This window comes from Melospiza georgiana, chromosome 5, assembly GCF_028018845.1.
Source record: "Melospiza georgiana isolate bMelGeo1 chromosome 5, bMelGeo1.pri, whole genome shotgun sequence".
In the NCBI taxonomy this organism is placed as follows: domain Eukaryota; kingdom Metazoa; phylum Chordata; class Aves; order Passeriformes; family Passerellidae; genus Melospiza; species Melospiza georgiana.
The window spans coordinates 68,254,330-68,281,326 of NC_080434.1; the positions used below are offsets into that span (position 1 = coordinate 68,254,330).

General features: G+C 57.6%; 2 protein-coding genes across 15 annotated transcripts in view; both read right to left on the reverse strand.

The window, feature by feature from the left end:
• The window catches only part of DCTN1 (dynactin subunit 1), a 77,693-nt gene that overhangs the window by 16,933 nt on the left and 33,763 nt on the right, over window positions 1-26,997 (reverse strand). For 3 of the 6 annotated variants that reach the window (XM_058024686.1, XM_058024682.1, XM_058024681.1), the window contains exons 6-18: window positions 21,756-21,773; window positions 16,767-16,787; window positions 12,122-12,310; window positions 9,237-9,434; window positions 8,377-8,581; window positions 7,991-8,069; window positions 7,329-7,488; window positions 6,640-6,744; window positions 5,658-5,849; window positions 4,113-4,229; window positions 3,270-3,422; window positions 2,010-2,170; window positions 13-181 (exon numbers count right to left, since the gene is read on the reverse strand). In XM_058024686.1, coding sequence (XP_057880669.1) covers window positions 13-181; window positions 2,010-2,170; window positions 3,270-3,422; window positions 4,113-4,229; window positions 5,658-5,849; window positions 6,640-6,744; window positions 7,329-7,488; window positions 7,991-8,069; window positions 8,377-8,581; window positions 9,237-9,434; window positions 12,122-12,310; window positions 16,767-16,787; window positions 21,756-21,773 — 1,767 coding nt within the window. The remainder of the gene's footprint in view (window positions 1-12; window positions 182-2,009; window positions 2,171-3,269; window positions 3,423-4,112; window positions 4,230-5,657; window positions 5,850-6,639; window positions 6,745-7,328; window positions 7,489-7,990; window positions 8,070-8,376; window positions 8,582-9,236; window positions 9,435-12,121; window positions 12,311-16,766; window positions 16,788-21,755; window positions 21,774-26,997) is intronic. The other 3 variants (XM_058024685.1, XM_058024684.1, XM_058024683.1) reach the window with 2 other exon arrangements.
• LOC131083751 (uncharacterized) lies at window positions 23,504-26,863 on the reverse strand. 9 transcript variants are annotated; one of them, XM_058024694.1, is made up of 5 exons: window positions 26,342-26,863; window positions 26,155-26,264; window positions 26,046-26,088; window positions 25,293-26,001; window positions 23,504-25,158 (listed from the first exon to the last, which is right to left on the reverse strand). In XM_058024694.1, exons 1-5 carry the CDS (start codon window positions 26,448-26,450, stop codon window positions 25,062-25,064), a joined length of 1,068 nt encoding a protein of 355 aa, XP_057880677.1. In that variant the 5' UTR covers window positions 26,451-26,863; the 3' UTR covers window positions 23,504-25,061. The 9 variants fall into 9 exon arrangements, with proteins under 9 accessions (XP_057880677.1, XP_057880671.1, XP_057880670.1 ...); XM_058024688.1 differs by having other exon boundaries at window positions 23,504-25,113; window positions 25,159-26,001; XM_058024687.1 differs by having other exon boundaries at window positions 23,504-26,001.

Here is a 26,997-nt window from a genome sequence, read left to right on the forward strand (position 1 = left end):
CACCAGCCCCACCTGGTAGTACTTGATGGCCTTGGTGAGCGGCTCCACGTTGACGGTCTCGTCCAGCTGGTCCTTGTGGAGCAGCTCGATCAGGAAGTCCAGGGAGCGCTCGTGGACGCTCATCTCGGGGTACAGGGTCCCCACCTTCTTGTACACCTCCACACTGCAGCGGTTCAGGGCCCTGAGGGGACAGGGACAAGGGGCTGGGGGCACCTCTGGGCAGGGCGTGGGAAATCAGAGCCCTGAGGCGTCGCTGGCCTGGGGACAGGGACACGGCTGTGACCTGGCTGGGGCTGGAGCTCCTTCCCAGGAGGACACCAGGAGGGTCATGGAGATGGGAACCCCCACCAGGGAATAAGGGGATCCTGAGGCTTCTTTGTAGCCTGGCTCCCAAAATTCCTTCATGTGTCACCTCTTGAGAAGGAGAATGGGAACCCATCCTTCTTCTCTAGCCTGGATCCCAAAATTCCTTCATGTGTCACCTCTTGGGAAGGACACACAGAGGTCACAGAGAAGGGGATCCTGCTGCTTTTTTCTAGACTGGATCCCAGCATTCCTTCATGTGTCACTCTTGAGAAGGAGAATGGGAACCCATCCTTCTACTCTAGTTTAGATCCCAAATTTCCTTCATGTGTCATCTCTTGGGAAGGACACGCAGAGGTCACAGAGAAGGGGATCTTCACAAGGAAATAAAGGGATCCCACTGCTTTTTTTCTAGCTTGGCTCCCAAAATTCCTTCTCATATCACCCTTTGGGAAGGACAGAGAAGTCACAGAGAAGGGGATCCTGCTGCTTTTTTCTAGACTGGATCCCAGCATTCCTTCATGTGTCACCTCTTGAGAAGGAGAATGGGAACCCATCCTTCTTCTCTAGTTTAGATCCCAAAATTCCTTCATGTGTCATCTCTTGGGAAGGACACGCAGAGGTCACAGAGAAGGGAACCCTGCTGTTTTTTTCTAGCCTGGCTCCCAAAATCCCTTCCCAAGTCACCCTTTGAGAGGGACACAAAGAGGTCATGGAGAAGGGGATCCTCACAAGGGAATAAAGGGATCCCGCTGTTTTTTTTCTAGCCTGGCTCCCAAAATCCCTTCCCAAGTCACCCTTTGAGAGGGACACCGAGGGGTCACAGAGAAAGGGATCTCAGAACTTTTTTCCAGCCCAGTTCCCAAGATCCCATGTGATCTCTTGAGGGACACAGAGAGCTCATGGAGAAATGGATCCCACTGCTTCTTCTCCCCACATCCCTTCCCATGCCATCCCTTGGGAAGGACACACAGAGGTCACAGAGAAGGGAACCCTGCTGGTTTTTTCTAGATTGGCTCCCAAATTTCCTTCATGTGTCATCTCTTGGGAAGGACACACAGAGGTCACAGAGAAAGGGATCTTCACAAGGAAATAAAGGGATCCCACTGCTTTTTTCTAGCCTGGCTCCCAAAATTCCTTCTCATATCACCCTTTGGGAAGGACAGAGAAGTCACAGAGAAGGGGATCCTGCTGCTTTTTTCTAGACTGGTTCCCAAGATTCCTTCACGTGTCACCTCTTGAGAAGGAGAATGGGAACCCATCCTTCCACTCTAGTTTAGATCCCAAAATTCCTTCATGTGTCATCTCTTGGGAAGGACACGCAGAGGTCACAGAGAAGGGGATTCTCATAAGGTTATAAAAGGCTGTCCCTGCTTTTTTCTAGCCTGGCTCCCAAAATCCCTTCCCAAGTCACCCTTTGAGAGGGACACTGAGAGGTCACAGAGAAAGGGATCTCAGAACTTTTTCCCAGCCCAGTTCCCAAGATCCCATGTGATCTCTTGAGGGACACAGAGAGCTCATGGAGAAATGGATCCCACTGCTTCTTCTCCCCACATCCCTTCCCATGCCATCCCTTGGGAAGGACACACAGAGCAAGGACCCCATGGCAAGGCAATAACAGCGACCCCACCGGCCTTTCCCAGCCCGGCTCCCCGAACGCCCGGAACTCCGCCCGGGAGGGCGGGACGGGCGGGGCCGGTACTCACTGCTCGTATTTGTGCAGCGTGGCCTGCAGCAGGCTCAGCGAGTAGACGAGGCCGGCGGCGAAGCTGAGCTGCTCCCCGGGGGCTCCGCGCAGCCCCGCCCGCTCCGCGCAGCTCTCGCTCAGCTCGAACCTCTCCTGCGCCTGTTTGCTGATCAGCTCGGCCTGGGGGGGCACAGGGAAATCCTTCAGGGCATCATCCCGTGCTTCCCTCCCTGCTGTGTCCTGCTGAGCCGTGGGTAACAGCCCTGCAGCCCCAAAATGCCACCTGTCCTGGCAAAGTGACCCTGAGTGCTCCCACCACCCCTGGCTGCTTCCTCCCCTTCCCTTGTCCCAGACCATTTTATAAGTGTGGAATCATGGAACTACTTAGGTTGGAAAAGTCCCTTAAGACCACAGAGTCCAACTGTTCCCCCAGCGCCACCACTGACGATGTCCCCAAGTGCCACATCCACAGGGTTGTTAAATCCCCCCAGGAATGGGGACTCCACACTGTCCTGGGGACTCCACACTGTCCCCAAGTGCCACATCCACAGAGCTGATAAATCCCCCAGGGATGGCGACTCAACTGTCCTGAGCCACATCCACAGAGCTGCTAAATCCCCCAGGGATGGGGACTCCACACTGTCCTGGGGACTCCACACTGTCCCCAAGTGCCACATCCACAGGGCTGCTAAATCCCCCAGGGATGGGGACTCCACACTGTCCTGGGGACTCCACACTGTCCCCAAGTGCCACATCCACAGAGCTGTTAGATCTCCCCAGGGATGGGGACTCCACACTGTCCTGGGGACTCCACATTGTCCCCAAGTGCCACATCCACAGAGCTGTTAGATCTCCCCAGGGATGGGGACTCCACACTGTCCTGGGGACTCCACATTGTCCCCAAGTGCCACATCCACAGAGCTGTTAGATCTCCCCAGGGATGGGGACTCCACACTGTCTTGGGGACTCCACATTGTCCCCAAGTGCCACATCCACAGGGCTGCTAAATCCCCCAGGGATGAAGAATCCACATTGTCCCCAAGTGCCACATCCACAGGGCTGCTAAATCCCCCAGGGATGGGGACTCCACACTGTCCTGAGCCAGGCCTGCACACCTCTTTCCAGAAGGAATTTTCCCATTATCCCACCAGAATCCCTCCAGGGATGGCACCTCCACTCACTCCAGAACTCTGGCAAGTTCTCCAACACTAAACACCCCAAATCCCCTGGGGACAAAGGTGTTGTTTCCCATGCAGGGGCTGTCCCCAGGCTGTCCCACCTTGCAGATGAGGCGTGGGATGAGCAGGAGCACCAGGACGCAGTCGTGGTCGCCGCCGTGCCGCAGGAAGCTGTCGGGCATGAAGGAGGTCAGCAGGGACACGTGGCGGTTGGCCTGCTGCACCTCCATCTGCCGCAGCTCCATCTCGATGGCCTGAGGGACACTGAGAGTCACCCGCCTGCTCCAGGGCCTCCCTGGCACAGCCCAGCCCAGGGGGATCAATCATGGAATGCTGCTCCTTGGAGAATGCCTCAAGGCATGGCTGGGATCTCCCAGCCCACCCAGTGTCACCCCACGCCATGGGCAGGGACACCTTCCTCCATCTCAGGGTGCTCCAGCCTGGCCTTGGGCACTTCCAGGGGTGGGGTAGCCAGGGTTTCTCTGGGAAATCCCTTCCAGGGCCTCACCATCTCAACTTTTCCCCAATACCCCATCTAAATCTCCCCTTCCCCTGTAGAAGCCATTCCCTGTGTCCTGTCCCTCCAGGCCTTGTCCCCAGTCCCTCTCCAGCTCTCCTGGAGCCCCTTTAGCCCCTGCAAGGAGCTCTGAGCTCTCCCCAGAGCCTCCCCTTCTCCAGGGGAACATTCCCAGCTCTCCCAGCATCACTCCAGAGCAGAAGGGCTCCAAAATCCTGAAGGTTTGGGCTAGAAGGACCTTAAAGCCCATCTCATTCCAGCCCCATCCATGGGCAGGGACACCTCCCACTAGCCCAGGTTGCTCCAAGCCCTGTCCAGCTTAGCTTTGGGCACTTCCAGGGATCCAGGGACAGCCACAACTCTGGGAATACCCTGGAGCCTGTCCCAGTGCATGGATAAGCCCACCCAGGTCTCCTGCTGGCCCTACCTTGGCGTGAGCTTTTGTCTCCGCAAATTTGATCTTGAAGTCGAACATCTCGGGGGGCGGCTGCTGCTGCTTCTCTGCAGACGCTTCCTGCTGGCTCATCAGCTCCCGGTTCACATCCTGGCCATGGGGACACCATGGGGACACCATGGGGACATCATGGGGACATCATGGGGACACGGAGATCAGGGAGCCCACGCCCCCAGCAAGCCCCTCCCAGCACCTCCTCCTTGGGGGGCTCCTTGTGCAGCACCCAGTGAAGGCGGAGGGGAGAGGCACCAAGAGTGTTCCAGCCCAGGAATATCCACAGGCTCCTTCCCCAGCTGCCTCCCCTGCCAGCAGACCTGAGCCCAGGGCTGGGATAACCCCACAGGGAGGAAATTTTTCCCAATACCCCACCTAAATCTCCACTTTTCCAGTAGAAGCCATTCCCTGCGTCTTGTCCCTCCAACCCTTGTCCCAAGTCCCCCTCCAGCTCTCCTGGAATATCCACAGGCTCATTCCCCAGCTCCCTTCCCTGCCCAGAAGACCTGATCCCACGTCCCCCTCCAGCTCTCCTGGAGCCCCTTTAAGGCACTAAAAGGGGTTTTGAGGTCTCTTTGAAGCCTTCAAGGACATTCCCAGCTCTCCCAGCCTATCCCTGTGGGAGAAGGCACTGGGGGGGTCCCTATGGAAGCTCCACAAGGAACCCACTCAGCTCCAAGCTGTATCCTGCCATTCCCAGGGGATGCTCCCTCTGGCTCTCCTGGTCACCAGGTGAGCTCCAGGTAGCCAGAGTTTCTCTGGGAAATCCCTTCCAGGGCCTCACCATCCTCACAGAGAAGAATTCCTTCCCAAGATTCCATCTAAATCTCCACTTTCCCAGTGGGAAGCCATTCCCTGTGTCCTGTCCCTCCATCCTTTGTCCCACGTTCCCCTTCAGCTCTCCTGGAGCCCCTTTAGGGCACTAAAAGGGGCTCTGAGGTCTCTTTGAAGCCTTCATGGACATTCCCAGCTCTCCCAGCCTATCCCTGTAGGAGAAGGCATTGGGGGGGTCCCTATGGAAGCTCCACAAGGAACCCACTCAGCTCCAAGCTGTATCCTGCCATAGCCAGGGGATGCTCCCTCTGGATCTCCTGGCCACCAGGACACTCCCAGGGGATGTTCCCTGTGGCTCTCCTGCCCACCAGGACACTCCCAGGGGATGCTCCCTCTGGCTCTCCTGCCCACCAGGACACTCCCAGGGGATGCTCCCTCTGGCTCTCCTGGCCACCAGGACACTCCCAGGGGATGTTCCCTGTGGCTCTCCAGGCCACCAGGACACTCCCAGGGGATGCTCCCTCTGCCTCTCCTGGCCACCAGGACACTCCCAGGGGATGTTCCCTGTGGCCCTCCTGGCCACCAGGACACTCCCAGGGGATGCTCCCTCTGGCTCTCCTGCCCATCAGGACACTCCCAGGGGATGCTCCCTGTGGCCCTCCTGGCCACCACGACACTCCCAGGGGATGTTCCCTCTGGCTCTCCTGGCCACCAGGCGAGCTGCAGGAGGGGCTGGAGGTGGGGACCCACCTGCAGGTGAGCCGTGAGCTCCCGGTACTTTTTGATGGTCTGCTGGTAGTCGGCCACGGTCTCCTGGGCGGCCTCCACGCGCTTCTCGGCCTGGCGCACGCGCGCCGTGGCCATGTCCAGCTGCTCCCGCAGCTCCAGCTCCGTCTCCCGCGCGTTCTCCTGCAGCTCGTCGTTCATCTCGTTCATGGCTTCCTGCAGGGAGGTGGCACCGAGGGGATGGTCACACAGCGTGGCTCAGATGTGTCCCGGTGCTCTGGAGAGCTTTCATGGATCCTGCTGGTGCCATCACTGCAGCTCCCCGGACCAGGAGCGGGAATTCCTGGGGTAAGAGCTGCTGCTGGAGCAGCCCCTTCCCAGGAATTCAGCAGCCGTTATCCCAGGGAATTGAGCAGTTGTTATCCCAGGGAATCAGCAGCCCTTATCCCAGGAAATTCAGCAGCTCTTATCCCAAGGAATTCAGCATTTGTTATCCCAAGGAATTCAGCAGTGTTATCCCAGGAAATTCAGCAGCTCTTATCCCAGGAAATTCAGCAGTGTTATCCCAGGAATTCAGCAGTTGTTATCCCAGGAATTCAGCATTTGTTATCCCAGGGAATTCAGCATTTGTTATCCCAAGGAATTCAGCAGTGTTATCCCAAGGAATTCAGCAGCCCTTATCCCAGGGGATTCTGCAGTGTTATCCCAGGAATTCAGCAGCCCTTATTCCAGGGAATTCAGCAGTTGCTATCCCAGGAATTCAGCAGCCCTTATTCCAGGGAATTCAGCAGTTGCTATCCCAGGAATTCAGCAGCCCTTATCCCAGGGAATTCAGCAGTTGCTATCCCAGGAATCTAGCATTTGTTATCCCAAGGAATTCAGCAGCTGTTATCCCAGGGAATTCAGCAGTGTCATCCCAGGGAATTCAGCATTTGTTATCCCAGGGAATTCAGCAGTGTCATCCCAGGGAATTCAGCAGTTGTTATCCCAGGGAATTCTGCCTTACCAGGTCTCCGACGGTCTCACGCAACTCCCGGACCTTCTCCTCCAGATCCAGGTTTCTCTCTGTCAGAGTCTCCACCATCTCCTCAGCACCCAGCGCTGCATCCACCTGCCAGGACACACATCCCAGTCCATCTGTGTGCCAGGACACACATCCCAATCCGTGTGCCAGGACACACATCCCAATCCATCTGTGTGCCAGGACACACATCCCAATCCGTGTGCCAGGACACACATCCCAATCCACCCCTGCACCAGGACACACATCCCAATCCATCCCTGCTCCAGGACACACATCCCAATCCATCCCTGTGCCAGGACACACATCCCAATCCATCCCCTGCCATCCCAGGCCATCCCTGTGCCAGGACACATATCCCAATCCATCCCTTCTCCAGGACACACATCCCAATCCATCCTGCCAGGACACACATCCCAATCCATCCCATCAGGACACACATCCCAGTCCATCCATCCCCCAGGACACAAATCCCAAATCCCAATCCATCCATCCCCCAGGACACACATTCCCCCCTCCAGGCACAGCTCCACTGCTGGAACAGGGTTTGGAATTAGGGAATATGGGACCAGGAGTGTTGGTCCCTGCAGTGGGATCTCCAGGAGTCTCAATGCCCCAAATGTCCCCAAACTGCCCACAAACATCCCAAATATCCCATCCCACCTGCCCCTCACCTGCTCCTTGAGCTCATCCACCGTTTTCTCCGCCTGCTTCACCTCCTCCTGCAGCTTCTCCCGCTGCTGCCGCAGCGACTCCAGCTCCGTGTTCTTCTTCTCCATCTGCTTCTGGAGCTTCACGTGCTCCTGCTTCTCCGAGGCCGACAGGTCCCTCATCCTGGGACAGCCACAGCTCCTGTCAGGGCCCTCCCAAGAGCCCCAGTCTGCCCCAGCCAGGATAACAGAGCTCATCCCTCCCAGGTGGGGACATGAGCAATGTTCCCAAAATCCAGCTCATTCACACCAAGGGATGGGTCCCACCTGAACTTCTTGGCTGTGGAGTCTCAAATAAAAAGCCCATGAGCAGCCAAGCCCTGGAAGGTGGGATCATCCAGGGAGAGGGAGATCCCAGGGCTGGGCAGGGTCTGGAGAACAGTGCTGGGATACCAAGCACCACATCCATCCATAGGGAATGAGGCTGGAGTGGCTCATTGTCCCCATCCCCACCACTCCCCTGTGACAAGGGACTCTCCCTTCCCTGTGGATGCTTTAAGAGCTCGGCAAAGATCCCAAAGACATCAGCAGGAATGACACGGGCTGCTCCAGAGGAGGACTGGGATTGGTGTTCTCAGACTGAGGGAGCACAAGAGGCCTGGGAAGGAATTTGGGTGAGCTCCCACCTGACAAGAGCCTCCTTGAGCCTGGCATTCTGCTCCTCCAGCTGTTTCACCTGGTAGCTGGATGCTGCTCCATCAGAGCCTGTGGAGGAAAGGAGGAATCAGAATCCCATAATCTCAGAATCCCAGACTGATTTGGGTGGGAAGGGATCTTAAATCCCACCCATTCCCACCTCCTGACATGGGCAGGGACACCTCCCACTATCCAGGGTGCTCCAAGCCCCATCCAGCCTGGCTTTGGACACTTCCAGGGATGGAGCAGCCAGAGCTTTTATGGAATAATTCATTCCAGAGCCTCGGGACCCTCACAGAGAATTCCTTCCCAACATCCCACCTAACCCCACTCCCATTCCCCATTCTCCAAGCCCAAAGTCCTTTTCCCTTCCCACCTTTCTCCTCAATCTCATGCTTGAGGATCTCCAGGTCCATGGTGAGGTATTCCACCTTCTCCTTGAGGGAATCCACCTCCTGCTGCAGGGACTCTGCCCTCTCCTCGGCCATCTCCTTGTCCAGCGTGGCCATCTCGATGGCGTCGGCCGTGTCTGCCATCTCCTCCATGTACCTTTCCTTGGCTTCCAGGGCATCCTTGGCTTCCTGCGGGCAAGCACAGCAGCTGAGGGGACCCCACAACTCTGGAGAGACCCCACAGCAGCTCTCAGGAAATTATTGTCCCTCAAGGCTCCCCCAGATCCAATGGACACCAGGTTATTATCTGGGATGGGAGGGGACGGCCCAGCGCTCCAGGGTGTCCCACTCCTCTCTTCCCTGCTTCACACCCAGAGCCAGGCAGGAGAAGCAGGTGAGGACAAAGGTAAGGAGACAGGGAATGCTGGAGCAGACAGGTAAATCCCTGGGGAAAGAAACCAGGAATCCACTGTGGAAAGTAGGGCAGGGAGAAGGAAACACTCCTTGGATGGAATCCTGGGAGCTGCAGGCACAGCTGAGGGGAAAGGGAAGCACCTGGAACTCCTGGAGAGAGAGAGAGAGGGAAGGAGGAAGCACCCGGAGACACACAGAGAGAAGAGGGAAACATCTGGAAAGAGAGGGAATAAGGAATTCAAATCCCACCTTGGCTCAGCCTGATTCCCCAACACACCTGACATCAATTCAGAGCAAAGGCTTTGAATTGCACCAGGGGAGCTTTAGCTGGACATTGGGAAAATTTCCTCCCAGAAAGGTTTGTCAGGGCTGGAATTCCTCCTGCAGTCACCTCTCCAGGCACTGCCCCATTCCCAGGACACTCACTCACCTTCTTGGCCTCCTTCAGGCGCTTCTGGAGCTCAGCCTGCTGCTCCTGCATTTTGCTCTTCCATTCCTGCACCTGCTCCAGCTGGATCTTGTACTTCTCCAGCTCCTTGAGCTTCGCCTTGTCCTCATTCCTCTTGATTTTCAGTGTCTCCAGCTTCTCCTCAAGGTCCCTGACCTGAGCACGGAGATTCTCCTCCTCCTACAACACCGAGCCAAGAATTAGGGAAGGAGCAGGGACATCCTTGGACAGAGCTCTGGGGAAGTTTCTGGAGGCCCAGGGAACCTGGCCTGACTTTGGTCATTGAAATTGGGGCAGTTTGAGAAAAGAGGGACTCAGGACAAGGGCCTGGAGTAGCAGGATTAGATGGGATTTTGGGAAGGAATTCCTGGCTTGCCCAGGTTGCCCAGGGAAGCTGTGGCTGCCTGATCCCACTGCAGCATCCACATCATCCCCAGGTGATCTCCCCCCAGGGAAAACTGATCCAGCTCCTTTTCCAGCAGCTCAGCTCCCGGGGCAGGGAAAGGCTGATGCCAGCATTCCCCAAAGCAAGGGCTGCAGGGACAAAGGGATGTCACCTCCCTCCCTGGGAGCAGCCACAGGGGCCAAAGCTTCAAATCCCAAAGCTGGGTGACAGCAAGGAACAGGTCTTGGAAAAATCCAGAACCTCCCATGGATTCCACCTCTGCTGCTTTCCCAGCTTGGACATTCTGATGTCCCCAAAAAAGCCACTTCTGCACCCAGCTGCAGAAACCAGAGAGCTCTGGGCATGGGGACACAGGTGGGGACATCCCCTGTCCCCAGCCTGGGGCGCCCTCCCCAGCTCTCCGTTCCACACACAATCCCAGAGCCTTGTCCTCTCCTGCCATTCCCTCCCTGGCCTTGTGCCCCAAATCCCTCCCAAGCTCTAATTAACTCATTAATCAAAGCAGGATGGAAGTGATGAAAAAGTATTTTAAAGATCAAAACGGGAATAACTCTTGTAATGATTAAAAATCCCTGAATTTGGGGAATATTGCATCTTTCTGGGTGGGCTTTGCATCCCAAGGCTGGAGGGTCCTCAGTGCATCCCTGCTGGTCCCTTCACCCCAATCCCCCAAGTTAGGGAAATCCTGAACCTCTCCAAGGGGTCTTTCCATCCCAAAGGAGGATGCCCCAGTGCATCCCTGGGCTCTCCACCCCAGTTCTCCCAGTACCAGTGGGTGCTGCCAACTGGACCCTCTGGATTTAACAGGATCAAGCTCTGCCTCAGAGCCTCAGCCCTGCCAAACTGCTCTGATGCCACCCGTGTCCCACAGGGACCCTGCCAAACTGCTCTGATGCCACCCGTGTCCCACAGGGACCCTGCCAAACTGCTCTGATGTCACCCGTGTCCCACAGGGACCCTGCCAAACTGCTCTGATGCCACTCATGTCCCACAGGGACCCTGCCAAACTGCTCTGATGTCACCCATGTCCCACAGGGACTCTGCCAAACTGCTCTGATGTCACCCGTGTCCCACCTGGACCCTGCCAAACTGCTCTGATGTCACCCGTGTCCCACAGGGACCCTGCCAAACTGCTCTGATGCCACCCGTGTCCCACAGGGACCCTGCCAAACTGCTCTGATGCCACCCGTGTCCCACAGGGACTCTGCCAAACTGCTCTGATGCCACCCGTGTCCCACAGGGACCCTGCCACACTGCTCTGATGCCACCCGTGTCCCACAGGGACCCTGCCAAACTGCTCTGATGCCACTCGTGTCCCACAGGGACCCTGCCAAACTGCTCTGATGCCACTCGTGTCCCACAGGGACCCTGCCAAACTGCTCTGATGTCACCCATGTCCCACAGGGACCCTGCCAAACTGTTCTGATGTCACTCGTGTCCCACAGGGACCCTGCCAAACTGCTCTGATGCCACCCGTGTCCCACAGGGACCCTGCCAAACTGCTCTGATGCCACCTGTGTCCCACAGGGACCCTGCCAAACTGCTCTGATGTCACCCATGTCCCACAGGGACTCTGCCAAACTGCTCTGATGTCGCTCGTGTCCCACAGGGACTCTGCCACACTGCTCTGATGCCATTTATGTCCCACAGGGACCCTGCCAAACTGCTCTGATGCCACCCGTGTCCCACAGGGACCCTGCCAAACTGCTCTGATGTCACTCGTGTCCCACAGGGACTCTGCCAAACTGCTCTGATGCCACCCATGGCCCACAGGGACCCTGCCAAACTGCTCTGATATCACCCGTGTCCCACAGGGATTTATTTGGGAAGGGATGGAGGTGCACAAGGAATTCTCTCTGGAAATGAAGGGAGGGTTATTTGGGAATTCTCTTTGGAAGTGGCCTCGCAGCTTTGCTGGCTCTGTCCTGGCCAGCTCGGACCTGTCCCAACGCTCCTTCCACAGCCCAGTGACCACCCCCAGGAGCCTTCAGGGCAGCTCCTCCTCCTCCTCTTCCTCCTAGTGCTGGGTGCAGTTTTCTCTCCTGCCGGCTGGGGAGCACCGGCAGAGCCCAGCGCTCACCTGGGCAGGGCTGGGGGCAGAGCTCACCTGGGCAGGGCTGGGGGCAGAGCTTACCTGGGCAGGGATTGGGGCAGAGCTCACCTGGGCAGGGATTGGGGCAGCGCTCAGCTGGGCAGGGCTCGGGGCAGCGCTCACCTGGGCAGGGCTGGGGGCAGAGCTCACCTGGGCAGGGCTGGGGGCAGCGCTCACCTGGGCAGGGTTCGGGGCAGAGCTCACCTGGGCAGGGCTCTGGGCAGAGCTCACCTGGGCAGGGCTGGGGGCAGAGCTCACCTGGGCAGGGCTCACCTGGGCAGGGCTGGGGGCAGAGCTCACCTGGGCAGGGATGGGGGCAGCGCTCACCTGGGCAGGGCTGGGGGCAGCGCTCACCTGGGCAGGACTCACCTTGGTGGGCGAGGGGACCGGCGGTGCCCCCGGCGAGCCGAGGGAGGGCGTGGGGATGACGGGGGCCACCAGCGGGGTCTGGGCGGGCGTGCCGGGCTCGCTGCTGCTCATCTCCCCGCCCGACGCCGAGGCCGAGCCCGAGGGCCCCGCGGTGCCGCCGGACGCCGAGGATGTGGGGGTCCGGGTGGGCTGCAAAACACCGGCACGGGTGAGGGGGAGGCAGGGGGGGACATCCCTGATGTGCTCCCACAGGTCCCACCCTGACACCTCTGGTGACTCCCTGATTCCCGTTTCCAGCAGTGCCACTGATTTGTGTCACTGTCCCTCAGGAATTCTGCTCTGGAGGAGCTGGGCTCGGAAAGAATTCAGGGATAATCCATTGGGGAAGGTCTCCACACGTTTCCCAGAGAAGCTGGGGGTGCCTCACATCCCTGGAAGTGGCCAAGGCCAGCTGGGAGCACCCTGGGATAGTGGGAGGTGTCCCTGCTGTGGCACTGGGTGATGTCCAAGGTCCCTCCCAACCCAAACCATTCCAGGATTCCATTTCCCAGCTCCAGAGCTCCAGATTCCATTCTCCCTGAGCAAAACCTCAGAGCCCACCAAGATGAGAACCCAGATTTAGGGGAGCAACAAGAAAACCAACAAGGAGTGAGTTCCCAGAGTCCAGCGGGGCCTGGTGCTGCTTCATTAGCACTTATGAGGCTGTTAATTAACCACTGTCTGAGCCCAGGCAGTGGGAAAAGGGGTGAGGGAAGCACCAGGACCCCCCAGGTTCCCACTGGTCTCCTCATGGACTTTATTTCTGGACCAATCACCTCTTACTGTAAATTAAATTTCCTGACTTGATTTTATTTCTAGAAATGGGATTTTTGGTGCCATGAGGGTTCACCTAGTGTGTGGTTTCACCCATGGGTACAACTGAGAAAGAGAAACATCCACCCTCTGCCCTTATTTTCTCTAAAATGGAGGCAAATCTGAGTTAACTCGATGGCAGAAAGTCCAGCACCCCTCAGATAGGCCCAGCCTGCCCTCCTGAGATGACCCCAGCTCTCTCAGGCACAGAAAATGGGGGATTTCTGGGTAGCACCAAGCCCCAAGTGCTTTCTTTCAGATACAGCTCAAAGCAAAGACGTTTGTTATTCCTGCTGCTTTTGGGGTCACAGATCCCCCACAGAGAGCAGAGTTAGATGGGATATTGGGAAGGAATTCCAGGGTGCTGAGGTCCTGGCACAGGGTGCCCAGAGCAGCTGTGGCTGCCACACCCCTGGAGGTGTCCAAGGCCGGGTTGGATGGGGCTTGGAGCCACCAGGGATAGTGGGAGCTGTTCCTGGGCGGAGCTGGATGGGCTTTAGGTCCCTTCCAACCCAACCCATTCCGTGATTCCAGGATCCCAACTCCACCTCCCTGCCAAAGGTGTGAGGGCAAAGGAGCAGGAGGTCCCATGGGACATCCCTGCAGAGACACCAACAAGAACCATCCAAAGCCAGGGAATGGGGGCATCCCAAAGCCCTGGGGCTGGTGGAATCCACCCCTGCCTGGGGCTGGGAGCGTCTGCTGAGCATGGAGCCCTCTCTGCAGGAGAGTTCTCCACCTCCAAACTCCATCTTCAAGGATTTCTCTCCCACATCTCCTCCCTTCAAGCCACAAGTCCCTTCCCAAGATGAATGCTGGTGGCTGGAGCAGCCCCCGAGGGCCAGCTGGGACCACACAGCCCTGCCTGACACCTCAGGCTCTCCCAGATCCCACTCAGATCCCACCTGAGGTCTCTCAGATCCCACCTGAGGTCTCTCAGATCCCACTGATCTGATCTCTCAGATCCCACTCAGATCCCACCCCAGGTCTCTCAGATCCCACCTCAGGTCTCTCAGATCCCACTCAGATCCCACCTGAGGTCTCTCAGATCCCACCTCAGGTCTCTCAGATCCCACTGATCTGATCTGTCAGATCCCACTCAGATCCCACCTCAGGTCTCTCAGATCCCACCTCAAGTTCTTTTAGATCCCACTCAGATCCCACTGGTCTGATCTCTCAGATCCCATCTGAACTCAGATCCCAAATCCCAGCACAAACTGGGACAGTCAGGGAGCAGCAATGCCCACAGGGACCCCCTGGCACAGCCTGGGCACTGCCACGTGGATTTCATGCTGTTCCATCCTGGGAGAGGGTCCCCAAGGATCTGGATCTGCTCCAGAGGAGCCCATCACCGCTGGGAGCTCCTCTGGGCTCTGCACAATGAGGTGGAAGGACAACGGTGGGGATGGGAACCAAGGGGTCGTGTTTGGGTGGGGTTGGCCACCAGTGGATCATGTTTGGGTGGGGTTGGCCACCCGTGGATCATGTTTGGGTGGGATTGGCCACCCGTGGATCATGTTTGGGTGGGGTTGGCCACCAGTGGATCATGTTTGGGTGGGGTTGGCCACCAGTGGATCATTTTTGGGTGGGATTGGCCACCAGTGGATCATGTTTGGGTGGGACTGGCCACCAGTGGATCATGTTTGGGTGGGGTTGGCCACCAGTGGATCATGTTTGCATTGGCATCCACAAGAATGGCCACGTTTGAGTGGGGCTGGCAATGAATGGGTCATGTTTGGGTGGGGTTGGCACCCAATGGATTCTGTTTGAATGGGGTTGGTATCAAATGCATCCTTTTTGTGGTGGGATTGGCACCCAATGGATCGTATTTGAGTGGGACTGGCAAAGAATGGATTGTTTGTCAGTGGGGTTGCACTCAATAAGTTGTGTTTGAGTGGGGTTGGCACCCAGTGGATCATGTTTGAGTTGGCATCCACAAGAATGGACACATTTGAGTGGGGTTGGCAATGAATGGATCATGTTTGGGTGGTGTTGGCACCCAACAGATCATGTTTGGGTGGGACTGGGAACCAATGGGTTGTGTTTGAGTGGGGTTGGCAACCAACAGCCCATGTTTGAGTGGGCTTGGCAATGAATGGGTCATGTTTGGGTGGGGTTGGCACCCAATGGATTCTGTTTGAATGGGGTTGGTATCAAATGCATCCTTTTTGTGGTGGGATTGGCACCCAATGGATCATGTTTGAGTGGGACTGGCAAAGAATGGATTGTTTGTGAGTGGGGTTGCACTCAATAAGTTGTGTTTGAGTGGGGTTGGCACCCAGTGGATCGTGTTTGAGTTGGCATCCATGAGAATGGACACATTTGAGTGGGGTTGGCAATGAATGGATCATGTTTGGGTGGTGTTGGCACCCAACAGATCATGTTTGGGTGGGATTGGTAACCAATGGATTGTGTTTGAGCTGCATTGGCAATGAATGGATCAGGTTTGGGTGGTGTTGGCACCCAACAGATCATGTTTGGGTGGGACTGGGAACCAATGGGTTGTGTTTGAGCAGGGTTGGCAACCAACAGCCCATGTTTGAGAGGGGTTGGCAATGAGTGGATCATGTTTGAATGGTGTTGGCAAACAATGGGTTGTGTTTGGGTGGGGTTGGCACCCAGCAGCTTGTGTTTGGGTAGGGCTGGCAATGAATGGATCACGTTTGGGTGGGACTGGGAACCAATGGATCGTGTTTGAGCTGGGTTGGCAATGAATGGATCATGTTTGGGTGGTGTTGGCAAGCAACGGATTGTGTTTGGGTGGGGCTGGCACCCAACAGCTCGTGTTTGAGTGAGGTTGGTACCTAATGTACCATGTTTGAGATGGTGTTGGCATCCAATGTGTTGTGTTTGAGTGGGGTTGGCATCCAAAGGCCCATGTTTGAGGGCGGCTGGCAATGAATGGAACATGTTTCAGTGGGGTTGGCACCCAATGGCCCATGTTTGAGTGGGACTGGCACCCAATGGCCTGTGTTTGAGTGGGGTGGGCACTCAATGGCCCATGTTTGAGTGGGGTTGGCACCCAATGAGTGGGGTTGGCCATGAATGGATCATGTTTGAGTGGAGTTGGCACCCAATGGCCCATGTTTGGGTGGGGCTAGCACCCAATGGCCCATGTCTGAGTGAGGTTGGCACCCAATGGCCCATGTTTGAGTGGGGTGGGCACCCAATGGCCCATATTTGAGTGGGGCTGGCACCCAATGGCCCATGTCTGAGTGAGGTTGGCACCCAATGGCCCATGTCTGAGTGAGGTTGGCACCCAATGGCCCATGTTTGAGTGGGGCTGGCACCCAATGGCCCATGTCTGAGTGAGGTTGGCACCCAATGGCCCATGTCTGAGTGAGGTTGGCACCCAATGGCCCATGTTTGAGTGGGGTGGGCACCCAATGGCCCATATTTGAGTGGGGCTGGCACCCAATGGCCCATGTTTGAGTGAGGTTGGCACCCAATGAGTGGGGTTGGCACCCAATGGCCCATGTTTGAGTGGGGCTGGCACCCAATGGCCCATGTTTGAGTGAGGTTGGCACCCAATGAGTGGGGTTGGCACCCAATGGCCCATGTTTGAGTGAGGCTGGCACCCAATGAGTGGGGTTGGCCATGAATGGATCATGTTTGAGTGGAGTTGGCACCCAATGGCCCATGTCTGAGGGAGGTTGGCACCCAATGGATCCTGCTGTTGGCACCCAGTGATCCATGCTCGTGACGGGGCTGGCACCCGATGCTCTGAGTGGCGCTGGCACCCCCGGGGCCGCCGGTGCCCCCCGCGCTCGGTGCCCCCACCGTGGCTGCTCACCTTGGGCCGGCGGGCGGTGCTCTGGAGGGCAGCGGGAGCGGAAGCAGAGAGGACAGACAGTCACACAGGGACAGAGGAGCAGAGAACAGCCGGCGGCGGCCGGAGCGGCAGAGCAGGGAAAGGAGACAAAAGACAGCACGGCATCGTTAGTGTGCCCGGCATCGTCAGCGTGCCCCGTGGCACTGAGTGATGTGGCATCGTTAGCCTGGGCGCTCGTTAACCTGCTCCACGGGCAGAGATCCCATGGGATCCCCTGGCACAGCTCCCACGGGCCCACAGGAACAGAGCCCAGCACCAGCCCTTGCCCCATCCCTGCCCCTCCAGCCGAGTGTGGGGACAGAGCTGGGCACAGAGGGCACATCCTGAACCCCCAGCCCGACCCTACTGATACCCCAGGGCAGATCCACCCTGTAATTCCAAGGAATTTTGGTCTTCAGAGGCAAAGCCTGGTTCAGGTTGGCTGGGCATTCCGTGGGCACGGGGGGTTTGACCTCCCACGCCTTTCCCAGAGACCCCAGAGTAGGAGATGGAAAGGATTTAATCTTAAACGTGAGTTTTCTCCTCTCCTCATCCCTCTGGTTTTCCAAAAGGCCCAGAGCACCCTGAGCAGCTGCCTCAGAGCCCCCAGGCTCTGCTTTGTTTAACCAGAAATTCCAGGGACACCACAGAGCTGATCCCACACTCCCAGCTTCTCCTTTCATGGCTGGAATTAAATCATCCACGATTTTGGGGCAGGACCCCCCCACACCCCTCCATGCACATGCAGCAGCTCCCAGCAGCTCAGGGAGGGGAGGCCACAGGGCTCAGCCTGGAACAGAGACAAATACGAAATTATTTAATATTTTTCCCCTTAAAAACAATCCCTAATGGATGGAAAAGGAGGAGTGACCAGGCTGGTCCTGGGGGGCAGCGGGTGGGCATTGGGAACATCTGTCCAGCTGCAGCCTTGGAGCACTTCCACACTCTCCCTCATGTCTGATTCCATGACCTAATCCCAGCTGGGAATAAACAGGAGCAGAACAGATGGAAAATGGCACTGCCACATGATCTCATGTCCAGGATGGGGACAGGAGGCACATGGAGCCCACCAGGGACCAGCAGCTCCAGCTGATCTCCAACACGGCCGTGTTCCCTCCCGAGGCCTCAGGAACCTTGGAGCTTTATTTCCCTGTTTTCAGTATCAACCTGGATGTGTTTGCACTTCCAAACTTGTCAATCCTGAGGAAAGACATTCCCATCTCCCACAACATCGGAGTGACCAAATTGGCCAGGAAAATGGAATTGCAGCAGCACAAGTTCCAGACCTTCAAGTGAAACCCTCAGGATGCCCTTCAGGAGCTCTCCAGCATCTTCCCAAAGTCCAAGTAAGCAACATGGAGCAGCAACAAAAATCTGGGAAACACTTGGAAAACGTCTTCTTCAGGAACTCCACATGTGGGGGGACTCAGGAGTGGGGCAGGGCTGGGGGGGTCCCACATCGACTCCTGAGTCCTTGGACATGGGGAAATGTCACCTGGTCCTGGATGGGGGACACTGAGCCCTGTCCCAGGAGACACCGAGCCTTGTCCTGGGGGACACAGAGCCCCAAACTGGGGGACAGTGAGCCTTGTCCTGGGGGAGAGTGAGCCCCAAACTGGGGAACAATGAACCTTGTCCTGGGGGACACAGAGCCCCAAACTGGGGGACACTGAGCCCCAAACTGGGGGACACTGAGCCTTGTCTTGGGGGACACTAAGCCCCAAACTGGGGGACACAGAGCCCTAAACTGGGGGACACTGAGCCCCAAACTGGGGGACACAGAGCCCCAAACTGGGGGACAATGAGCCTTGTCCTGGGGGACACTGAGCCCCAAACTGGGGGACACTGAGCCTTGTCCTGGGGAACACAGAGCCCCAAACTGGGGGACACTGAGCCCCAAACTGGGGGACAATGAGCCTTGTCCTGGGAACACAGAGCCCCAAACTGGGGGACACAGAGCCCCAAACTGGGGGACACTGAGCCTTGTCTTGGGGGACACTGAGCCCCAAACTGGGGGACACTGAGCCCCAAACTGGGGGACAATGAGCCCCAAACTGGGGGACACTGAGCCTTGTCCTGGGGGACAGTGAGCCCCAAACTGGGGGACAATGAGCCCCAAACTGGGGGACACCGAGCCCCAAACTGGGGGACAATGAACCTTGTCCTGGGGGACACTGAGCCTTGTCCTGGGGGACACAGAGCCCCAAACTGGGGGACAATGAGCCTTAAACTGGGGGACACTGAGCCCCAAACTGGGAGACACTGAGCCTTGTCCTGGGGGACACAGAGCCCAAACTGGGGGACAATGAGCCCCAAACTGGGGGATAATGAGCCTTGTCCTGGGGGACACTGAGCCCCAAACTGGGGGATAATGAGCCTTGTCCTGGGGGACAATGAGCCTTGTCCTGGGGGACACTGAGCCTTGTCCTGGGGAACACCAAGCCCCAAACTGGGGAACACTGAGCCTTGTCCTGGGGGACACTGAGCCCCAAACTGGGGGACAATGAGCCTTGTCCTGGGGAACACAGAACCTTAAACTGGGGGACAATGAGCCTTAAACTGGGGGACACTGAGCCCCAAACTGGGGGACACTGAGCCCCAAACTGGGGGACAATGAGCCTTAAACTGGGGGACACTGAGCCCCAAACTGGGGGACACTGAGCCTTGTCCTGGGGGACACCAAGCCCCAAACTGGGGGACAATGAACCTTGTCCTGGGGGACACAGAGCCCCAAACTGGGGGACACTGAGCCTTGTCCTGGCTGTGGGGTGAGGGACACCAATTCAAACCCAGCCTCAAACCACACCAAACCCTAAAACCAGGGAGAAGCCTCCTGGTAACCATCCCTAAAGCCACGTGGAATGACAGGGAATAATCCTGCTTTGTGCATCCTTGGGAGTTCTGGTCCCCTCCATGTGATGACCACGGAAAGTTGAAGTTCCAGGACGCCTGAGATTTGTGGCAAATGCATGTTCTGGGATGCTCCAGCTGCTCTCTTCATCAGGAATGGGGGATGTCTGGGCTCCCCTCCATGGTGGCACCATCTGTCCCCCAGCCAGCCATCCCTGGGCTCTGGAAAAGTCAGTGACCAGGATGGGACGTGGATTTTCTGGTGTTTGTCATCGTGCCAGCACTGGGAGCAGAGGCTCCAGCCCCACCTGGATCCAGGATGCTCCAACCCCCCTGCTGGGGATGGATGGACGGACGGATGGATGGGGATGGATGTTCCATGGAGGTTCTGCTCTGCTGTGTAATGCTGCTGCATCAATATTTGATGGAATTACAAAACCTCAGCTCCCAGGGGAGCCTTGGGGGCTCCGAACTGGCGCGCTCCGAGATGGACTCAGCTCCTGGCAGCAAAAACTCTGGAAAAATCCTCCTGGACACCAAGGACTGACTGTGGTGGGGTCAGCACTGCCTGCTGAATGTGGGGTCCCACAATCCCTCCTAATTTGGTTCTGCTCCAGGTGTGGGAATCCTGATCCAGGCAGGAGCAGCGAGTGCTGGATGGATGAGCAGGAATGTGTGAATGTCACCTTCCAGCAGGCAGGACAGGGGAGGTGTCACTGGAGCCTTCTCCTGGATTGAGTTTCAAGGCTTCAGGTCTGAACTTCACAGCCTGTGGCTGCTGCTGTGGAGGATTCCCAGAGTTTCCAGGAGGATTCCAATAGGCAGCAGCTCCTGAGTGGGGTGGGCAGTGCTGGGGGTGATGCCCGGGCACTGATCCAGTGCTTCTCCATGCTGATGCCATCCCACTCCATTGCCAGGAATTTGGCCCCTTTGGAGGCACCTCCCCTCTGCTGGAGCTGAGTCTCAGCCCCAGGATGAGCCCCTCAGGGTGTGGTTCCCTGGGATACTGCTGGGAATTCTGCATTTTAAACAACCAGCACCACCCAGGTCTCACAGGTGTGATTCCACGGGTGAGGAGAGGAGCAGCAGGAAAAGCAGGAAGGAATCCAGGCGTGGGGCTGAGCTCCAGCAGCCCCCACCACCCCCTCCAACGGGGCACAGGGAAAGCAGCATCCGTGAAACTTTCCACGGGGAATAGGATTAACAGGGCCACGTGACGAGGAGCGTCGGTGTCTGAGCTCAGGGAGTGCAGGGGTAAATCAGGAGCATTTCCTGCCAGGTACAGACCAGCTCAGGTCTATTCCCTGCCATCAGCCAGATATTCCCAGGATTTCTCTTTAAGCTGAGCAGTGACATCGTGGTTACACTAAAAATAAACATATAGGCCAGTGCCCGCGCTGTCACCTGCGGGAATGGCAGCCTGGCAGGGACTCGGGCACTGCCAGCCCCTGGGAATGCCAAAGGCTGAACCCAGCAGCGTGGCTGGCAGGAAAACCGGGATTGTGGGCACACAGCTTCCCCAGGGTGGGCACCGCTGGCACTGGAAGCAGGGATGGCACCGGCAGCAGGAACAGCACTGACACTCTCAGGCTGTGGGGACAGGGACAGCAGCAGGGATGGCATTGGCACCCCTGGAGCGGGAATGGCACCAGCCATGGGCACAGGGACAGCAGCAGGGATGGCACTGGCACCCCTGGAGCGGGAATGGCACCAGCCATGGGCACAGGGACAGCAGCAGGGATGGCACTGACACCCCTGGAGTGGGGATGGCACCAGCAGCGGGGACAACACAGGCAGCAGGGACAGCGCTGACACCCCCAGGCAGAGGGGATGGCACCGGCAGAGGGGACAGGGATGGCACCGGCAGCGGGGACAGGGCCCCGGCAGAGCCGCAGAGGCGCTGCATTGGCCGGGTGACACGGAGAGGGGACTCCGGGAGCTCGGAAGGCAAAGCCAGCCATGAACCGATGCTCACCCACCGCCCCCCTCCTCCCCGAGCCCGTCACGCTCCCAATTACAGCCCGGCAGCACCAACGCGGGGAAAACGGGCAAAACCAGCGAGGAGGCGGCCGGGAAGCGGGGACGCGATGCCGGAGCGGGGGATGCGGGCGCGGAGCGTACCTTGCGTGTGGCCGGGGCCTGCCTCATCGTCGCGCAGGGACGGCCGGAGCGGGAGGAGACGGAGCAGCGGGTCAGTCAGCGCGGCCGGACACGGCAAATGGCCGCGGCCTGCCCGGGGGCTCGGCGGGGGCTCAGGGGGTCCGGGGCAGCCCCCCCCGGCCGCGGCCGCTCGTCCCCGCTCCGCCGGTGGCTCCAACCACCGCCCCGGCGGCTCATGACATCACCGCGGAGGGGCCGCACCGCCGGGCGCTGCACCGAGCCGGGCGGATGGGGATGGGGATGGGGATGGGGATGTGATGCTGCGCTCGGGGAGGGTCTCAGCGCCTCGGAGCCCCCCCGGTGTCAGCTCCGCGGTGCTGGCGGCTCCGTGGCTGCGCTCGGTATCGCCGCCGTGCCCGCAGCCAAACCCGCCCCGCGCCGGCAAACCCCCCCGGGAGCGGACAGACGGACGGAGCGGAGCCCGGATGGACAGATGGACGGCGCCGAGCCCCGAGGGATGGACAGATGGACAGAGGGATCATCTTGCCGCGCCGCCATCCAGCGCCAGCTCCGCACCGACACGGGCGGATCGAGAGAGCTCAGGGTGTGGAGAGACCCCCCCGAGCCTCGGAGAGCCCCTGCCCCAAAATCCCTGCCCGAAAAATGCCCCTCAGGGCGGCGTCCAGCACGCCCTGAGCCTCGCTGCCCTGCCAGGACCGTTCCTGCAATTCCTGCCCGGCATTCCCGGTGTCCCTGGACAAGAACTCTGCTGGGAACCCACAGGATGTCACCAAAAACTCTCCATGAATCCATGGAGTGCCCCACGGAGTGCTGGAAAGCAGGAGAGCAGCTTCCTTTACACGCACACATCTTAAATCCCATCCATTATATGATTGTTGTATTATGTAACATGAACACAGACTCATCCAGCTCCCATTCCAACCGTGTTATTTCCCAAAATTCCCACACTGTGAGGGGAGAGGAGCTCAGGGTGCCCCAGGCTCACACCCAACCCTCCACACACAGAGGGAATTTTACCTCCAGTGTTTCCAGTCCCTCACCACAATCCTGCCAATCTCCTAGAAAAAGCATTTAAAGGCCTCTTTGGCATTCCCTGGAAGCAGCCCCCCGAGGATGTCAGGCTGGGGACATCCTGTGTCCAACTGATCTGTGCTGGGATCTGATTCCTGAAAAACCCCTGGATCAGGGAATCAGGGGTGGGGGAAGTGTCCAAGGCCAGGCTGGATGGAGTTTGGAACAGCCTGGAATAGTGGGAGGTGTCCCCTTGCCCGTGGCATGGGATAGAACTGGATGGGCTTTAAAGTCCCTTACAACCCAAACCATCCCATAATTCTGGAGCCCCTCTGCTCTGGAGTCAGGGAGAGCTGGGAATGGAAAAGGGAAAAATCCAGGGAATGCTCAGAGTCCCTGCAGGGGCTCCAGGAGAGCTGGAGAGGGACTGGGGACAAGGCCTGCAGGGACAGGAGCCAGGGAATGGCTCCCACTGGGAAAGGGGAGATTGGGCTGGGATCTTGGCAAGGAATTGCTGGCTGGAATGGAATTCCCAGATTTTCTGTGGCTGCCACTGGATCCCTGGCAGTGCCCAAGGCCAGGCTGGATTCACCTGGGACAGTGGGAGGTGTCCCTGCCCATGGATGGGGTGGGAATGGATGGGATTTAAGGTCTTTTCCAACCCAAACCATTCCAGGATTCTGGAGCTCTTTTGCTCTGGGAGAGCTCGGAATGTTCCCCTGGAGAAAGGAAAATTCCAGGGAATGCTCAGAGTCCCTGCAGGGGCTCCAGGAGAGCTGGAGAGGGACTGGGGACAAGGCCTGCAGGGACAGGAGCCAGGGAATGGCTCCCACTGGGAAAGGGCAGATTGGGCTGGGATCTTGGCAAGGAATTGCTGGCTGGGCTGGAATTGCCAGATTTTCTGTGGCTGCCCCTGGATCGCTGGCAGTGCCCAAGGCCAGGCTGGACACTGGGGTTGGAGCCACCTGGGACAGTGGGAGGTGTCCCTGGATGGGTTTAAGGCCCCCTCTAACCCAGCCCATTCCATGATTCCTCTCCTGCAGCTCCCTCTGGCTGCGTGCAGGCGCTGGGGGCAGGGCAGCATTCCCAAGGGACAATTTTGGGCACTGGAATTGCATCTCCAAACAAAGAAACCCGGAGCTCCACCAGCCTGAGCACCACAAACCCAGAGCTGACAATTCAAATCCATTCCAACGCTCCAACAGAATCTCCCTCCCATTCCCACTGCTCTGGCCCTAAACAGAAATCCCTTCTGAAGCATTTCCAGATGAAATCATCCTGGATCCTTGGCTTTAAGCCCCTGAATGATCCCAGGGCTGTGTCCATTTCTGGAGGAGCCACGTGCAGGCTCACACGGATTTAGGTTTAAGATAATTATGGGTATTAGAGCTGCTCTAATGAACCAGCTCCTCTCCTCTCGCACAGCTCTGCTCCCTAAATCCAGAATATATCAGCTCTTCCCACACAAAGATCCAATAAATGCAGCAGCAGGGAGAAAATGCAATTAACCCCAGGGAAATGGTGTCAGGTGCTTTGGGCTGTCCCTGAAACTCCTCAGGGACGGGTAAGGGAGGTTTTTTATCCTAAATCCATGAGAAGGAGGTGGTGGCACCAGCACAGATGGGAGAATTCCTGGTTCTTTAGAGGATTGGAGAGGAGATGCCAGGTTAACTCCAGCTCTTTTCCGTGGAGTCATCTGTTTGCAGCACCAGCTGCTGCTCAGCTCCTGTCCCCAGAGGGTGACATCAAAATAATCCCCACAGGCTCCCTTGGGGACACACAGAGCTGTCACAGGGGTGTCACCAGGCCTGAGGAACAGCAGTGCCTGGCAAATCTGCCCTGGGATCATCCAGGCCCTGCCATGGACACGGTTTGGGCAGCGGGGGTGAGCTGGGGTTTGGGAGCTGATGGATTATCTGCTCCTCTAAAGGATTAACGGGGCTTGGGGTGGCCCCTCTGGGTTCAACAGAACAGCTGGGACCTGCTCCGGGCTGGAATGGGCCAGCTGCTCCTGCATGGAGACTGGGATAGCACCAGGATAACACTGGGATGACACCGGGATAACAACCTGGCCATTCCTGCATGGAGACTGGGATAGCACCGGGATAACACCGGGATGACACCGGGATAACAACCTGGCCATTCCTGCATGGAGACTGGGATAGCACCAGGATAACACCGGGATAACACCGGAATAACACCAGGATAACAACCTGGCTATTCCTGCATGGAGACTGGGATAGCACCGGGATAACACCGGGATGACACCGGGATGACACCAGGATAACAACCTGGCTATTCCTGCATGGAGACTGGGATAGCACTGGGATAACACCAGGATAACAACCTGGCCATTCCTGCATGGAGACTGGGATAACACCAGGATAACAACCTGGCCATTCCTGCATGGAGACTGGGATAACACCGGGATAACACCGGGATAACACCGGGATAACACCCAGACACTGACCTGGCCACTCCTGTATGGAGACTGGGATAGCACCGGGATAGCACTGGGACAACAACTGGGTACTGACCTGGCTGCTCCTGCAGAGACCGGGATAACAACCAGACACCGACCCCACCAATCCTGCATGGAGGCCAGGATAACACTGGGATAACACCGGGATAACAACCAGACACTGACCCAGCTGCTCCTGCACAGAGACCGGGATAACACTGGGATAACACTGGGATAGCAGCTGGACACTGACCTGGCCACTCCTACATGGAGACTGGGATAACACTGAGATAACACCAGGATAACACCCGGACACCAACCCAGCCACTGCTGCATGGAGACCGGGATAACACCGGGATAACACCGGGATAACAACCAGACACTGACCTAGCTGGTCCTGTATGGAGACCGGGATAACACCAGGATAACAACCAGACACTGACCCTACCAGTCCTGCATGGAGACCAGAATGAGACCAGGATAACACTGGGATAACACCCGGACACTGACCTGGCTGCTCCTGTATAACACCGGGATAACACCGGGATAACATCGGGATAACACCCGGACACTGACCTGGCTGCTCCTGTATAACACCAGGATAACACCGGGATAACACCGGGATAACACCCGGACACTGACCTGGCTGCTCCTGTGTAACACCAGGATAACACCAGGATGACACCAGGATAACACCCAGACACTGACCTGGCTGCTCCTGTATAACACCAGGATAACACCGGGATAACACCGGGATAACACCCGGACACTGACCTGGCTGCTCCTGTATAACACCAGGATAACACCTGGACACTGACCTGGCTGCTCCTGTATAACACCAGGATAACACCGGGATAACACCTGGACACTGACTTGGCTGCTCCTGTATAACACCGGGATAACACCGGGATAACACCGGGATAACACCTGGACACTGACCTGGCTGCTCCTGTGTAACACCAGGATAACACCCGGACACTGACCTGGCTGCTCCTGTGTAACACCAGGATAACACCGGGATAACACCGGGATAACACCTGGACACTGACCTGGCTGCTCCTGTATAACACCGGGATAACACCAGGATAACACCGGGATAACACCAAGATAACACCCAGACACTGATCCAGCCACTGACGGGTCACCCTGGGATGGGATGGCAGCAGGTGCCCAGCAGAACTGGCCCAGCCCCAGGGCACAGCAGGAATGCAGCCCTGGCACATGGAATGCCACTGGGAGGATGGAAGAACAGCGATGTCACTGCAGAGGGACAAACCTGATCATCCAGGGACGATCCCAGGATCAAACTGGCTGCAGCAGCGGGGGACAGGTGACCTGAGGTGGCAGGACAGGATTTAACAGCAGCGTCACAGCACCAGCACATGCCACCTGTGCTTGTGGCACTTGGGGACACTTGGCAGTGTCAGGGGACAGTGGGACTCAGGGGTCTCAGAGGGCTTTTCCAACCTAAATATTCCACAATTCCAGGATCCCTGAATGGATCAGACCCTGGCAGCTCCCAAGTGAGGCAGAGCTTTTGCTGGAGCCTTTCCCTGCATCCCTGGGAGTTCCCTGTTCCCATCACAGCCCTGCCACCTCCGTGTCCCTGGGAGGTGACATCCATGACGCAGTGTCACCCAGCACTGCAGCAGGAGACACATTGTCATGGGGATGAACACAGCACAACCTGCTTCATCCCAAAAATGACCTGGGAAAGAAAGAACCTTTTCCTGCTCTTTAACCAGATTTTGGGGTCCTTCCCAGGCAGCC

What these genes read in the sequence shown, in the direction of transcription:
- LOC131083751 (XM_058024687.1), bottom strand. Translation starts at nt 26,450, where the DNA reads ATGTGCCAGGGCTGCATTCCTGCTGTGCCCTGGGGCTGGGCCAGTTCT. An exon ending in GCAGCCAGGTCAGTGTCCAG is followed by an intron (nt 26,089 to 26,154) that starts GTGTTATCCCGG and finishes GTCAGTGTCCAG; the next exon opens with GTGTTATCCCGGTGTTATCC. An exon ending in TGTTATACAGGAGCAGCCAG is followed by an intron (nt 26,002 to 26,045) that starts GTCAGTGTCCAG and finishes AGGAGCAGCCAG; the next exon opens with GTCAGTGTCCGGGTGTTATC.